General features: G+C 62.0%; 1 protein-coding gene across 1 annotated transcript; it reads right to left on the reverse strand.

The window, feature by feature from the left end:
* Positions 1–882: 882 nt before the first annotated feature.
* Positions 883–6,008, reverse strand: LOC143166849 (neuritin-like). Its single transcript, XM_076351647.1, has 3 exons — positions 5,966–6,008; positions 5,294–5,441; positions 883–1,110 (listed from the first exon to the last, which is right to left on the reverse strand). Exons 1-3 carry the CDS (start codon positions 6,006–6,008, stop codon positions 885–887), a joined length of 417 nt encoding a protein of 138 aa, XP_076207762.1. The 3' UTR covers positions 883–884.
* Between the last annotated feature and the right edge of the window lie 7,449 nt (positions 6,009–13,457).

Below are 13,457 nucleotides of genomic sequence, written 5' to 3' on the forward strand. Positions count from 1 at the left end.
CAGCGCAGCGCAGGAGACGGGGTGAGCTCCCGCACCCTCCGGCTCAGCCCAGCGAGGAGGCAAGGGCTGCACCGTCCCCTTGCCCAGGTGGGAAGGGTCTGGCCATGCTGGTGAGGGGCCCCAGGGGTGGGGCAGGGTGCAGGGAGCACACGGCTCAGCTCCTTGCTCACCGAGTTGGGAGGCGATGGCGTGTCTGTCCTGCGGGAGGGAATAACGTGTGTTTGGGGCACGCCCGGAGCTCAGCAGGCCCGTGCCAGGGGCGAGCTGGGGGGAGAGGCGATGCCACCGCATCTGCAGCGGGCTTGGGCGTGTGGCTTTGCACCGATTTGAGTGCCCAGGGTGGCTGTCCCGGCTCCAGGCTTTGCCAGGGCCAGGGATGCAAAGCTCCCGTTCCGCGGGGAAGGGATCTCTCTCTTCAGAGACCCCTGGAGACAAGCAGGGAGGTAGCAGACCCCATTCGAGGGCTGATTCTGCACACCCAGGAGGGAGCTGCAGAGCGGGGCCATGGCACAGCCCTGCTCAGGGCTGGCTCACCCTGCCTTTCCCTTAAAGCCACCTGAGTTTTAAAGCGGATGGAGGGAAAAAAGCATGACTATGGCAGAAAAAAGCATCCCGCGTGGCAGGGCTCCAGCACTCACCCTCGCTGCGTTTGTAGCCCCTGTGGCAGCAAAAAGAGCCGTCGGGGTTTCCCCGGCGTGAGCTGAGGTGAGGACTCCCTGGCTCAGCCCCGTGCTGAGCTCTTCCACGTCTCACAGGCGCAGGATGGAGCCAAGTGTTTGCTGAGCACCGCACAGTGTATTCCTCAAAGGTTTGGAAAAATGATCAGAAAGATGCCACGACACACGCTGCCACCACCTTTGTTGCAATACTTACAGAGCTGCAGTTTATAAGCTCAGCCAAGTGACGACGAGGGGGATGCCGAGGACGGAAACGTTGGGAACGTGGATCCAGGCAAAGCTTTGGGCCGTGCTGGGGCTGCAGAGGTCCAACAAGCTGCCTGGAAATTTGATTGTTCGAGACTCCCGTCTCAGCAGCTCCCAGACAGCCACTGCTTCCTTCTGGCACTCCCAGAGCACTGCCAGGGCACACCTGTGAAATTCATCCCAGTACCTGCAGCCAGGGGAGACACCGCACCATCGGTCCCTTTGCAGTAGCACAGCGCCCGAGGAGCCGGGCAGAGCCTTGCTGCCCCGAGCCCGCCCTCCGGGCAGCGACAACCTTGGTATTTTGCCATTCCCTCCATCGCCTCCCAGAGCATCTTGGCTAAAACTCCAAACCTCAAAACACACTGGAATTATTTAATACGTTCCCCCCACACACCCTCTGCAAGTCAATCAGATCCATTGTTTTCCATCAACAAATGTTTCCCTTGGGCACCGAGCACCCCGAGTATCTAAACCAGGCTGCGAACAAAGGCCCAGCGCGTTTCATTCACAGCTTCCTCCAAGCTGACTCAAGGGCAAAACGCGAGCACAAAGCAAGGAGAAGGACAACGTCTCCCACAGACCATCGCAGCTTTATAGCCAAGGCGCGGGCAGGGGCGGGAGGAGTTCTTCACTGTGTTCTCATTAGACACATCTCCATTTATCTGCTGGGTATTACCCTGCGCGAGTAGAAGCCGGTCAGTGCAAAGAGGCTCTTGGGGAGCACCAGGGACAAACAACAAGACAGGCAAAGGTAACCCGCAGTCCTGCAGGACTAAACCGGGAGCTGCTCGCTGAAGACCCCCTTGGCTGCCTCCCCTGAGCACGGCAACTTGGGGTTTGGGGTTTTTTTTTTCTTCAGATCCAGAGCTAGAACCAGGCAGGGAAAAACCCTGGCAGAAACGGGGCTGAAAACCACAGCTCCCGAGAAGACTCTCCCAGGAGAGGGGCACAGTGGGCACCAGCCCACCGGTCCGGCACGCTGGGGCCAGCGCCACGTGGGATGACCCCGCGCTGCATTCATCCAGAGCGGTATCCAGCCTGCCAAGGCTTTATCCCCTCCCTGAGCTCCTTCCTTACCTCTGGTGAAGCAGCACGGTGGCTCTGAAGAAGCTGCTTTTGAGCTGTTTCCAACCAGCCCCCTGCCCACAGGTGTCAGGCTGAGCAGGGAGGGGTGGGCTCCAGCTGTCCAGGGGTGAGGACAGCAGGTACCAAGCTGGGCCATGTCCCCCCGCATGGTGTGGGGAGGACCAGAACGGGCACCCCGCCCGATTTTTGCTTTTTGGCTGCCGAGTGTAGGAGGATTGGACTCCCTACCGGACTCCCCAACGGCTGCTGTAAGTGCTGCTCTGTGACGGGGAGGGCACCCACGGCCTGGCAGGTTGCTGCATGCACACTAGCGTGTCCGTAAGTCCCAACACAGCTGAAGTCACGGGCGAGGGCTCTGCTTTGTAGGTACAAACCCACAAAATAAAACAGCAGGAGCCCAAAAGGCTCAGCAAATGCCACGGGCCATCCTCTCCTCTGGAAGCGGTTCCTCTCCAAAACACAAACTTCCCCAAGGGACAGGTAAGGCTCTATGCCACGCTTGCCACTAACCTTCCCCCCCGCCCCCATGACTTCTTTCAAAGAGAGTTTCTTTTACCTGAAAAGAGCTTTGCAAAAGCATTTCATCTGGCAGCTGCTTTGGAGCAACGCGTGTCCTGGCACCTGACGCTGGGGCAAGGCAGGGACCAGCCCCCCAGGGGCAGCACCCCCCTGGGTCCCAGCCGGCTCCCCGGCCTCTGCCAGCCCACAGCACCTAATGACTCGCACCCCAAGGCACCCTCCTGCCCTCCCCTCCACCTCAGGTTTGCTGTCCCACGGTAGCTGGGGCTGGGCACCACCTCCAGGCAGTAATTGAGCTGCAAGCTGGGGACTGCCTAGAGGACAGGAGCAATTGCTTTGCCACCTTCCCCGTGCCCGCCGCGACACCAGGCACACGGGCCACCCCTGGGGAAGGAGAAGCAGCCCAGCCGGCCAAGCAGGGACCCTGCGCATGGGGAGGGGGGGGCTTGGCTTTCTCCAAGCGCCCTGTGCTCGAGACGACACCTTGTACAGACACGTGGACCTGAGCACTCTACTTACTTGATTTCCCTACCAAGGCTTACGTCAGAATGCCAGCTGTGAGGGAGTTCATTAAACCGAGTCACTGTGGCAGAATAAGTGTCCCCAGATAACGAGAAAAGCTGGTGCCAACCAGGGAACCTCCTGCGCTCACTCCCGAGCTGCAGCAGCAGAAGGCAGCTCTGCCAGGTGAGGGTTAAACCTGGCCCGTGTCTTCGGGCAAAGGACAGCTGGGGGAAGGCTGAGGGGGATGACAGCTCCTGCCTGGTTCTGCTTTCAGCCGGGATGGAAATTCCCAATCCTTCACCCTGCACAGCCTCCATCTGCTCAGCCAGGCCGGCCGGCTCTGGGGCAGCACTGCGCACGCAGGGCCAAGACGCCACCAGCCCCATGCCGGCTCCCAGCTCCGCATCCATCCCTCACCTGCGCTCCTGGAGAGGGGACCGCGGCACCAGGAAAGCAGATGGCAGCGGAGAAGGCTGAGGGTTGAAGACCAATAATTCAGAAATATTTCCTGGCAGGAAGCTGGGACATCATCACCTTCTTCCTCCAGCCATGGCAAGCCCGGCTAGCCGTGCAAAGGGACCGGCAGGAGAAGATGGCATATCCCTGAACGTGCCGAGCCCCAGAGCCTGTGAAGAAACCTCATCTCACACATTTCATGTGAGTTTCAGCAGAGGAATCACTCCTCCAGCAGTCAACCACAGCACGCGCTGGGCTGCGTGCTCGGTTTTTTTCCTCTAATACCAAGAAGCCCCATGTTCAAAAAAGTATATATTACAGCCCAAGGCAGAGCCGTTCCCGTCTCAACTCAGCCTTCAGCCACATCCCCGGGAGGATTTTCATCCTGAGCTAGGCTGTCCCCTGGAAAAGGCAGAAAAAAGGGCAAGTCACAGCCAACCTCCCATCGCCAGGTTTGCTGGCAGGGGAGTGCACGGACAAAATGAAGAGATAATTGTTTTTTTTTAAATGGGGGCTAGTCAGTTTTCTGTTCTCCCTGAGCAGGAGAGTTTTGTTGAAGTGTTTACAACTTCTGGCAACAACCAAAGTTCGATATTTCGGCTGGGGCAGGCGGGAGGACTAGGGACCCTCCGCTTGCCTCGGCATCAGCACCAGCATCTCGTCCCAGCTTGCTCAGAGCCCAACCTGCCTGCACCAATGGCGACTGCCCCGTCCCGCGCTGCCCCCTGCCCTGCCGCAGCCCCCACAGATGCCAGCCAGCTGTGCTGGCACCACCGAGCAGGTCCCAGAGCCTCCACCCCACCACTGAGGGCGATGCCTTCCCCTCCCAGCCCGCAGGGTGGTTTTCAGCAGCTTGGAAAGCCTGACCCGCAGGGCACGCAGCCCTCCGCCTTGCCCTAGCAGGTTTCCACCCCCCCAAGGCACGCGAGTTTTCCCTTAATTGCTGCCTGCGCTTCCTCATAACTCCTTTTCACTCCCCACAACTCGCTGCTGGGGACACAGAGCTGCCTCCATTTATCCCCACAAACATTTTATTTCCACCTTTCCCTTGCTCCCCCTCGCTGCTTCTGCTGGTTTGCTTCTTAAGCAGACCTTTCCCCAAACCCGCCCAGCACCACCCCTCGCTCCCCAACTCTTTTACTATTGTTTCAGCCCTGCTAAAGTTAACCTCCTCCCAAAACCCTGATCTCGGCCCACTTGCTACACACTCACGAAAACCAGGCGTGGGGCAAAGTCAAGCCAGAAGGACGAAGAGTCTCAGCAGGGACGGACGGAGGGACGGAGGGAGGGAGAAGGCTCGGTTTGGGCAGCAGGATCTAACTCGAGGCCGGTTGCAGGTTGCCCCCTGCAGCGCTGGACCTTGGGACAGCCCGGGCACATAGAAGTCCCTGTCTGAAACCCAGGTGTCCAGGGGAGCCTTTCCCAGGGGACAAAGGGGGTCGGGTCCTGCCAGCGGGCATGCAGGGGGTCGCAGGAAGAGTCCTGGGGCTGGAGCTATTGCTAAGGGCCGGGGATGCAAACTCTGTCTGGAGCCGCGTGGCAGATGGACGGACGGATGGATGGATGCAGGGAGTTCACTGGGTCTGTCTGAAATTGGAGCAAGGTGGGGAGCACGTGTGCGTTGGCACATACCGGCGGGATCCAGGAGGGCAGGAGAAGAGTTCAGACAGCAGCACAGGGGCAATGCCAAAAAGCCACACTGGCCGTGCACCACAGATACCCCACCACCACCCCCCCCTCATCTGGGGACCGGCCCCACAGGGTGGGACATGCAGGGGGTCCTGGTGCGAGGCCGTACTCACCCACAGACTCGGTGCAACCCCTGCAGCTCGATGCCGGCCACCTCCTCGTCCGTGGCCATGTTTTCCCCCAGCTTGAGGACGCAGTCCGAGAAGCCTTGGTAAACGTTGGCACAGGCGGTGCCCGATGCCAGCAGCCCGGCCAGGTGCCCTGCCAGCCGCCGAGGGGGTCGACGTGAGCACCCGGACCTTTGCGTGGTGACCAGCCCTGGGCCGCCACAGTGCCGGTGCCACCCAGGCAGGGCGAGCTCCCCCTTCCACGCAGGACGCACACGAACCACGCGCTGTCCCTCGCCCATGCCCAGCCCTGCCTGCATTTGCAGAGAGCCTGAAAGAGCCGCTCTGCCAGGGCAGGGAGCCGATGCGGGGGCAGTCGGGGTGCCCCGCTCCCAGCCTGCCCTGGCTGCTCACTCGCGCCCAGCACCAGCAGCACCAGCAGCCCCGGCCCGGGGGGGAGGGCAGCGACAGGCGGGGATGCACGGCCAGCTCAGCACCGGCAGCCAGGACCCACCAGGGAGAGACGCACGGCACCGACCCACGGAGCAGGGAAGGGACCCCGCGTCGCCCCCCGCCTCCACACCCCAGGCGCCACCTGGAAAGCGGCTGCTCCCCAGCCCGGGCACCCCAATCCCCGCCCGGGCACCCCCACCCCGACCCCCGCCCGGGCAGCCTTACCCAGGGCGAGGAGCAGCGCGGCCGGGCCCCGCCGCTGCCCCATCCCGCCGGCGGCTCCGCCCGGGCCCGGGCTCCAGCTCGGCGGCGGCTGCCGATGCCGCTGCCGGTGCCCGCACCCCTGCCCGCACCCCCATGGCCGGCAGCGCTCCCCGCACGCTCCCGCCCGCCTCCGCGGGGAGGGCGCCCGGCCCCGGCCGCCGCTAATGAGCGGCTTTGGCCGCGGCTAATTAAGGAGGGGGCTGGGCCGCGGCTAACGAGCGCCCGAGGGCAGCCCCGTGCCCGTAGCCCGCAGCCCCGGCCCCTGCCCCCCGCAGCCCCGGCCCCAGCGCGCCCCGCGCCTCCCTGGATCCTGCACCCCTGGACCTCGCAGCATCGCATCCCCTCGGGACGCTCGGCCAGCACCCACGGCTCCCCGCACACCACATCCAGGGACCCTGCACCCACGGGCCCCGTGGCACATCTTCACCAGCACCCTCTCCCAAAAGCCCCCCGCACCCTCAGCCCCGCAGCCTGCGCTGCCCACTCGGCGTGTCACCCCGCGTGGGGAACAGGGGCCGGGGCCGCTGCCAGCAGCAGGAATCCGGGCAGGGCAAGGGTTGCTTCGCTTCGGGATTAGTCTCTTGCCATGGCACAGGGTAGAGCAATGCAGGACGTGAAGCAAAGCCCTCAGCCTGGGCACGTTCAGAGCCTTGGACATCAGCAACTACAGCTACAAAACACAGGACCCCCTCTGTGCACAGGTACCCCCTGCCCCCGGGGCAGCCGTGCCAGCACCCCCAGCCGCCTCCAGCCCCGGGAACCCAGAGCAAGTGGAAACCACAACGCTGCAAACGCTGCGTGTGCCCAAAGCAAATGCAAAGAGAGCCTGGGTCTGAACAAACATAAATAAATATCTTTATATACAGAAAAACAACTCAATAGAACGTCCTACAAATCCTCTCCTTGGAAACCCCGCTGCCGAGCCGCCAAGCCCCGCACCTCCGTCAGCCCTGGAAGAAAAAAAGCAAGCGGCATGGCCCTTTGGCTAACGAGCAGTGCCTCGCCGAGCAGAGCTGGGGGTTCCCGAGCCGGCTCAGCGGCAGCAGCTGCTTCGGGTTGGGGTTCGTCCTGATGGGCATTACATTTGCCACAGCCCTGGGACACGCTGCGGAGAGCAGGACTCTGCCACCAGCGCTAAGCCCCGGCTGGGCTTAGGGTTAGGCTTGGCTTGCCCGGCCCTAGGAAATCGCTCCCTTCCCAGAGCGGACGGGTGCTCAGGGCAGTGCGGTGGTGGTGGTTGTGCCATCAGGATGAGGGGACCGACCGGGCACCGTAGCCCTGCAGCGGGGCCCACCAGCCCCAGCCCCAGGCCGGCAGCAGGCAACCCACCGGGACTGCAGGCAGTGGATGGGGAGCACGTACCTGTCCTGCTGCTGGTGGGTCTATCTCCATGTCCATCTCAACCTCCATCTCTACCTCCATCGCCACCTCCACCTCCACTTCCACCTCCATCGCCACCTCCACCTCCACCTCCACCTCCACCTCCACCTCCATCTCCATCTCACCATCCACATCCACCTTCATCTCCACATCCATGCAGCTGGCAGCAGCCTCCCCAGCCCCCAGCATGAGCAGGCATATCCTAAGCCGAAAGCCAAGCAGAAAAGGGCATTGGTCCTTCCCTGGCCAGCCGAGCGCACCTGTGGGCCGGGGGGTCTCGGCACCCCTGCCCCCTCTCGCTGCCTGGGGAGAGCCGTGGGGCGATGGGGCCCCTGGGCACATCCCCAGCAGGAGTTGGCTGGAGGCCGGGGGGCTCCTTCGCCACCAGCACCCACCACCACTGACGGGCCAGCGCCTGCAGCCGGAGGATCCTGCGCTTCGCGTGCTTCAGCAGCTTGGGCGATGGCAAGCTCTTGTGGACCTGAAGGAGCAGAGAGGGCAGGGGTGAGCGGCCCTGCTCCCTGCCCCGCGGGGCCCCGGGGACAGAGCCCGGCACCGCCGTGCGGAGACACCGGCCCCCTGCCTGCCTCGGCACCCAGAAGCTTCTTACTCTGCGCAGGCGGCTTTGCGGCTCCAGGCGGCTCCCCAGGCAGGGCTCAGCTCCCATGGCTCCAGCCTGGAAAGGGGCAGAGGAGGCACCGGCTCAGGCTCCGGGCAGGACCCAGCTGCTCCCGGCAAGCATCCCTCCGGCACGAGCACAGGGCGCTCCGGGCTCCCCCGGGGACGTGTTCCCCCCGGGCAGGGATGCTCCATTTCAGCAGGGGATGAGCAGCCCAGAAGGGCTTCTCCCAGCCCGTGGCCTTGCAGGGTGGGTGGGTGGGTGGAGAGCGCGAGCCAAGCTCCCGGCCCCCCCAGCTCCCCAGAGCGGGGTCCCCACCCCGAGCCCTCCTGGTGGTGCCTGCTCCAGCCTGCCCGGGCAGTGGGAGGGTGCCCACCTCCGTGGAGCAGGGCCGTACCTCTGGCAGCACAAGCGTCCTCTTCCTCTGGGCCTTCATGACGCCAGAGGTGGCAGCACTGAGACGGGGACCAAGGTGCTGGGAGCAAGCGAGAAGGGCTGGGTCAGGCGTCCGAGGCACCGGGAGCAGGGGAGAAGGGCTGCGTCGGGAGCAGGGGAGAAGGGCTGTGTTGTGCTCGTTGCCGGGCACTGGCAGCTGCAGCTGGAACACGGGCCAGGACCCGTGTTCACACCTCTGTGGGGGATGGGGACGACCCTGGAGTGGGGGGGCAGCTTCATGGGGAACGCTGGGGAATTTCTGTGTTCTCCCTCGAGGTGAATTAAACACACTTTTTTGCTTCAATAGAAAGTAAAATGAACGAACGCTGCGTTGGGCAGTGTCCTGCCGCCATCAGCGGTTCTTCAAGGAGTCTGCAGAGATGCATCACAAGCAGATCCCTTATATCCACTCAGCCCGGCACCGATCCCTGAGCGGTTGCATGGGGCACCTCAGCCCAGCCGCGGGTCCAGCCCCCAGCCCAGCTCTGCTGCCCAAAGGTGCCCCCTGAGAGCTCCCAGCCCAGGACGGCTGCAGTGCAATGCTGGGGCTGCTTCTGCGCTCGTCCTCAAGGCAAACTCCGCTCCCTTGCAGGGAGCCCTGCTGGCTCTGGCATCCCTGCTGCCAGACAGCTCAACCCCTTCTGCAGCTGGGCCGTCTTGCCCTCCATGCCAGCTCATTCCCCGGTCACAAATTCCCACTGCCGAACGGTTACAATCTGAATTTCCCCTTCCGGGATCAGCCTGGGAGGGTGACACAGCTGGAGGCTCACTGTGAGTGGGGTTCCCCCTCCTGAGCCCAGCACCCTGCCCTGCAGCCCTGAGGGGGCAGCTCCGGGCTTCCCCTTCTCCTGAGCTCCCGGCACCCCCCTGCGCCTGGCCGGGCCCGGGGAAGGGGGCAGCCGAGGACACTGGGGTGGGCAGAGGGGACCTGCCAGCCCGCCAGCCACTCCCCACCACCTCGTCTCGGCGGCAGCGCGGGTGCACGGAGCAGGCCCAAGCTGCAGAAGGGCCAGGGCGTAGGGCCAGCTCCGTGGGGCGAGGACCATCTCCTTTGCTCTTTCCTTGTCCCAGGAACAGCCAGCGAGTCGACCCGAGCACTGCTCACGTCCTCCAGTTCGGATACGGCCACGAGGGGTGGAATTCATCCCTGTCCCACCTCTGGATGCAGGTGGCGGTAGGACACGGCTGCGCTGCCACCTGCTCCAGCTGGGCACGTCATGGGGTGATCCCGTGCGAGGACCTGCACCCAATGCGCACTGAAGGCTGCCGAGGAAAGGACAAGATGTGCTGCCGTCAGCATGTGCTGAGGACTCCCCGGGTTAAGCGTGAGCTAAAAAAGCTCAGGATGCTTGAACCCAGGCACCCCTCTGTGTGTGTGTGTGCGTGTGTGCGCGTGCGTGTGTGCGTGCACGCACTTGCTGCACGCAGCAGCACCCCCCCTCTGTCCCTGCCGGCATTTGCCTACTGAAAGGTCCCTCTCCCTCTCCACCTGCCCCGGCTCCCCCTGCCACCTCTCGCACTGGGATGTGGCCCCGGTGACTCACGCCAGTGGCCGATGGCTCTCGGGGCGGTGGGAGGAAAGGCCAGCGAGTGCATTTGCCGCAGAGGCGGGGGTGGGGGGAGCGCTGCCGGCTGCGTCCCTGGGGAACCGTCCCTGGGAGCCAGCCACCCCGCTCCCACCAGCGGGACCCCCGGGGAAGGGGGGTGGAGGATGTTTCCAATGGCAGCACCTTCCTGCTGCTCTCGGAGAGGAGGAAAACCAAGCTGGCCCTGCTGCAGGGCTAACAGGCTGGCAAGAAGCAGCGTGGCAGAAGTGAGCGGTTGTCCCTACATTGCGTGGTGGGTCAGCACCTCCTCTCCTCCTCCGTGGTGCTTTGAGGGAGATAGATTGGTGGAGCCACACCCTACCATCCCTGAGGCAAAGGCAGCAGATGGAGGCTCCACGAGAAGCAGAGGATCCCTTTCCTTCTTGCCACCAGGTAGAAAGAGGGGACCTAAGCGATGGGGGTGAATGGAAACAGGTCCCTGCTTGGGGTGCCAGGCGAACCCCCGCCCGGCCTCCCTCACCTTCCCGGTTGCCGTGGCTCAGGGGCTGGTGCCATCGGAGGAATGTTGGCTTTTTTGATCATGGAGAGGTTTACACGGCACCGGGCCTGCTGGCGACAGATGAGTCCAGCTGTCTCACAGGGGGAAAAGGATCGTTGCTCATGAAGTGGCAGGGCTCATTGAGAGGGCTTTAAACTAGGTCCGAAGGGGGAAGGGGATAAAACCATGCTCACTAGAGATGAGCCTAGGGGTGGCATGCCGATGCTGGGGGCGAAATCGATAGCCCAGCTCAAGTGCATCTACACCAATGCACGCAGGGAGCTGGAAGCCATTGTGCAGCGGGAGAGATAGGACTTAGTAGCCATCACAGAAACATGGTGGGGTGATTCTCAGGATTGGAGTGCTGCAATGGATGGCTATAGACTCTTCAGAAGGGTGAGGAAGGAGAGGCGGTGGGGTGGCCCTGTATGTTAGGGAGTGTTTCGATTGTCTAGAGCTCAACGATTGTGATGATGGTACGGTTGAGTGTTTATGAGTAAGGGTGAGGGGGAAGGCCAACGAGGCAGATATCCTGCTGGGAGTCTGTTATAGACCACCCAACCAGGATGAAGGGGCGGATGAAGCGTTCTACAAGCGGCTGGCAGAAGTCTCTCAATCGCTAGCCCTTGTTCTCGTGGGGGACTTCAACTTCCCGGACGTCTGCTGGAAACACAACACGGCAGAGAGGAAGCAGTCTAGGAGGTTCCTGGAGTGTGTGGAAGACACCTTCCTGACACAGCTGGTAAGTGAGCCTACCAGGGGAGGTGCCTCGCTCGACCTGCTGTTTACTAACAGAGAAGGACTGGTGGGAGATGTGGTGGTCGGAGGCCGTCTTGGGCTTAGCGACCATGAACTGGTAGAATTCTCGATTCTTGGGGAAGTAAGGAGGGGGGCCAGCAAAACCGCAACCGTGGACTTCCGGAGGGCGGACTTTGGCCTGTTCAGGACGCTGGTGGAGAGAGTCCCTTGGGAGACAGTCCTGAAGGGCAAAGGGGTCCAGGAAGGCTGGACGATCTTCAAGAAGGAAGTCTTAAAGGCGCAGGAGCAGGCTGTCCCCATACGCCGTAAGAAGAACGGGCGGGGAAGATGACCGGCCTGGCTGAACGGGGAGCTCTTGCTGGGACTCAGGGAAAAAAGGAGAGTTTACCGCTTGTGGAAGAAGGGGCAGGCGACTCAAGAAGAGTACAGGGATCTCATTAGGTCATGCAGAGAGGAAATGAGAAAGGCAAAAGCCCCGCTAGAACGCAATCTGGCCACTGTCGTTAAAGACAACAAAAAAAGTTTTTACAAATATATTAATGCCAAGAAGAGAGCCAAGGAGAATCTCCATCCTTTATTGGATGCTGGGGGGAACATTGTCACCGAGGATGAGGAAAAGGCTGAGGTACTCAATGCCTTCTTTGCCTCAGTCTTTAACAGGCAGACCAGTTATCCTCAGGGTACTCGGCCCCCTGAGCTGGAAGACAGGGACGGCGAGCAGGATGAACCCCCCATAATCCAAGAGGAAGCAGTCAACAACCTGCTACGCCACCTGGATGCTCACAAGTCTATGGGGCCGGATGGGATCCACCCGAGAGTGCTGAGGGAGCTGGCGGAGGAGCTCGCCAAGCCGCTCTCCATCATTTATCGGCAGTCCTGGTTAACGGGGGAGGTCCCGGACGACTGGAGGCTTGCCAATGTGACGCCCATCTACAAGAAGGGCCGGAAGGAGGATCCGGGGAACTACAGGCCTGTCAGCCTGACCTCGGTGCCGGGGAAGATGATGGAGCGGTTCATCTTGAGGGTGCTCACAAGGCATGAGCGGGACAACCAGGGGATCAGGCCCAGCCAGCACGGGTTCATGAGAGGCAGGTCCTGCTTGACCAACCTGATCTCCTTCTATGACCAGGTGACCCGCCTAGTGGATGAGGGAAAGGCTGTGGATGTGGTCTACCTGGACTTCAGCAAGGCCTTTGACACCGTCTCCCACAGCATTCTCCTAGAGAAGCTGGCGGCTCACGGCTTAGACAGGTCTACTCTGCGCTGGGTCAAAAACTGGCTGGACGGCCGGGCCCAGAGAGTTGTGGTGAATGGAGTCAAATCCAGTTGGCGGCCGGTCACGAGCGGTGTTCCCCAGGGCTCAGTTTTGGGGCCAGTCTTGTTCAATATCTTTATCAATGATCTGATGAGGGGATCGAGTGCACCCTCAGTGAGTTTGCAGACGACACCAAGTTGGGCGGGAGTGTTGATCTGCTCGAGGGTAGGAAGGCTCTGCAGAGGGACCTGGACAGGCTGGATCGATGGGCCAAGGCCAACTGTAAGAGGTTCAACAAGGCCAAGTGCCGGGTCCTGCACTTCGGCCACAACAACCCCATGCAGCGCTACAGGCTTGGGGAAGAGTGGCTGGAAAGCTGCCTGTCGGAAAAGGACCTGGGGGTGCTGGTCGACAGCCAGCTGAACATGAGCCGGCAGTGTGCCCAGGCGGCCAAGAAGGCCAATGGCATCCTGGCCTGTATCAGAAACAGTGTGGCCAGCAGGAGTAGGGAAGTGATCATGCCCCTGTACTCGGCCCTGGTGAGGCCGCACCTCGAATACTGTGTTAGGTTTTGGGCCCCTCACTACAAGAAGGATGTCGAGGTGCTGGAGCGTGTCCAGAGAAGGGCAACGAGGCTGGTGAAGGGTCTAGAGCACAAGCCTTATGAGGAGCGGCTGAGGGAACTGGGGTTGTTTAGCCTGGAGAAAAGGAGGCTGAGGGGAGACCTCATCGCTCTCGACAACTACCTGAAAGGAGGTTGTAGCGAGGTGGGAGTCGGTCTCTTCTCCCAGGTAAACAAGCAAGAGGACGAGAGGAAACGGCCTCGAGTTGCGCCAGGGGAGGTTTAGATTGGACGTGAGGAAAAATTTCTTTACTGAAAGAGTGGTTAAACATTGGAACAGGCTGCCCAGGGAAGTGGT

The sequence above is a fragment of the Aptenodytes patagonicus genome, chromosome 14 (assembly GCF_965638725.1).
Source record: "Aptenodytes patagonicus chromosome 14, bAptPat1.pri.cur, whole genome shotgun sequence".
Classification (NCBI taxonomy): domain Eukaryota; kingdom Metazoa; phylum Chordata; class Aves; order Sphenisciformes; family Spheniscidae; genus Aptenodytes; species Aptenodytes patagonicus.

Excerpts from the sequence above, each read along its gene's own strand:
- LOC143166849 (XM_076351647.1), bottom strand. The coding sequence starts at position 6,008 with ATGGGGCAGCGGCGGGGCCCGGCCGCGCTGCTCCTCGCCCTGG. Across the intron at positions 5,442-5,965 it reads CGCGCTGCTCCTCGCCCTGG|GGCACCTGGCCGGGCTGCTG; the intron begins GTAAGGCTGCCC and ends GGCGGCTGGCAG. Across the intron at positions 1,111-5,293 it reads GGGTTGCACCGAGTCTGTGG|GTACTGGGATGAATTTCACA; the intron begins GTGAGTACGGCC and ends CCCTGGCTGCAG.